This window comes from Myotis brandtii, unplaced genomic scaffold (assembly GCF_000412655.1).
Source record: "Myotis brandtii unplaced genomic scaffold, ASM41265v1 scaffold403, whole genome shotgun sequence".
NCBI lineage: Eukaryota > Metazoa > Chordata > Mammalia > Chiroptera > Vespertilionidae > Myotis > Myotis brandtii.
This window is the reverse complement of record NW_005365474.1, coordinates 112,990-113,208: the sequence shown is the minus strand read 5'-3', so window position 1 is coordinate 113,208 and position 219 is coordinate 112,990. Positions and strand designations below refer to the sequence as shown.

Sequence of the window (219 nt, the reverse complement as noted above, 5' to 3'; positions counted from 1 at the left end):
CTGCCCCTCCCCACTCACACAGGCACCTACCACGATGACCAGCAGGGCAGGGGCCACGAAGGCCCAGATGGCGCCGCTGTGGAGGGACAGCCAGCAGCTGCGGAGGGAAGCGGGCCGTCAGCCTCTCCTCTTGTACGGAGAGCAAGTCACATTCCGGGACCCGACCCCCGGCCTGGTCCCCAGCACCTGCCCTTCCTCATCCGGTGCCACCACGGCCGT

The 219-nt window shown here is 68.9% G+C and overlaps 1 protein-coding gene across 1 annotated transcript in view; it reads right to left on the bottom strand.

The window, feature by feature from the left end:
• Positions 1-219, bottom strand: part of ADGRD1 (adhesion G protein-coupled receptor D1) — a gene marked incomplete at its 5' end in the record, with an annotated part of 49,489 nt that overhangs the window by 15,747 nt on the left and 33,523 nt on the right. Inside the window, one exon of the mRNA XM_014545347.1 lies at positions 19-97. Coding sequence (XP_014400833.1) covers positions 19-97 — 79 coding nt within the window. The remainder of the gene's footprint in view (positions 1-18; positions 98-219) is intronic.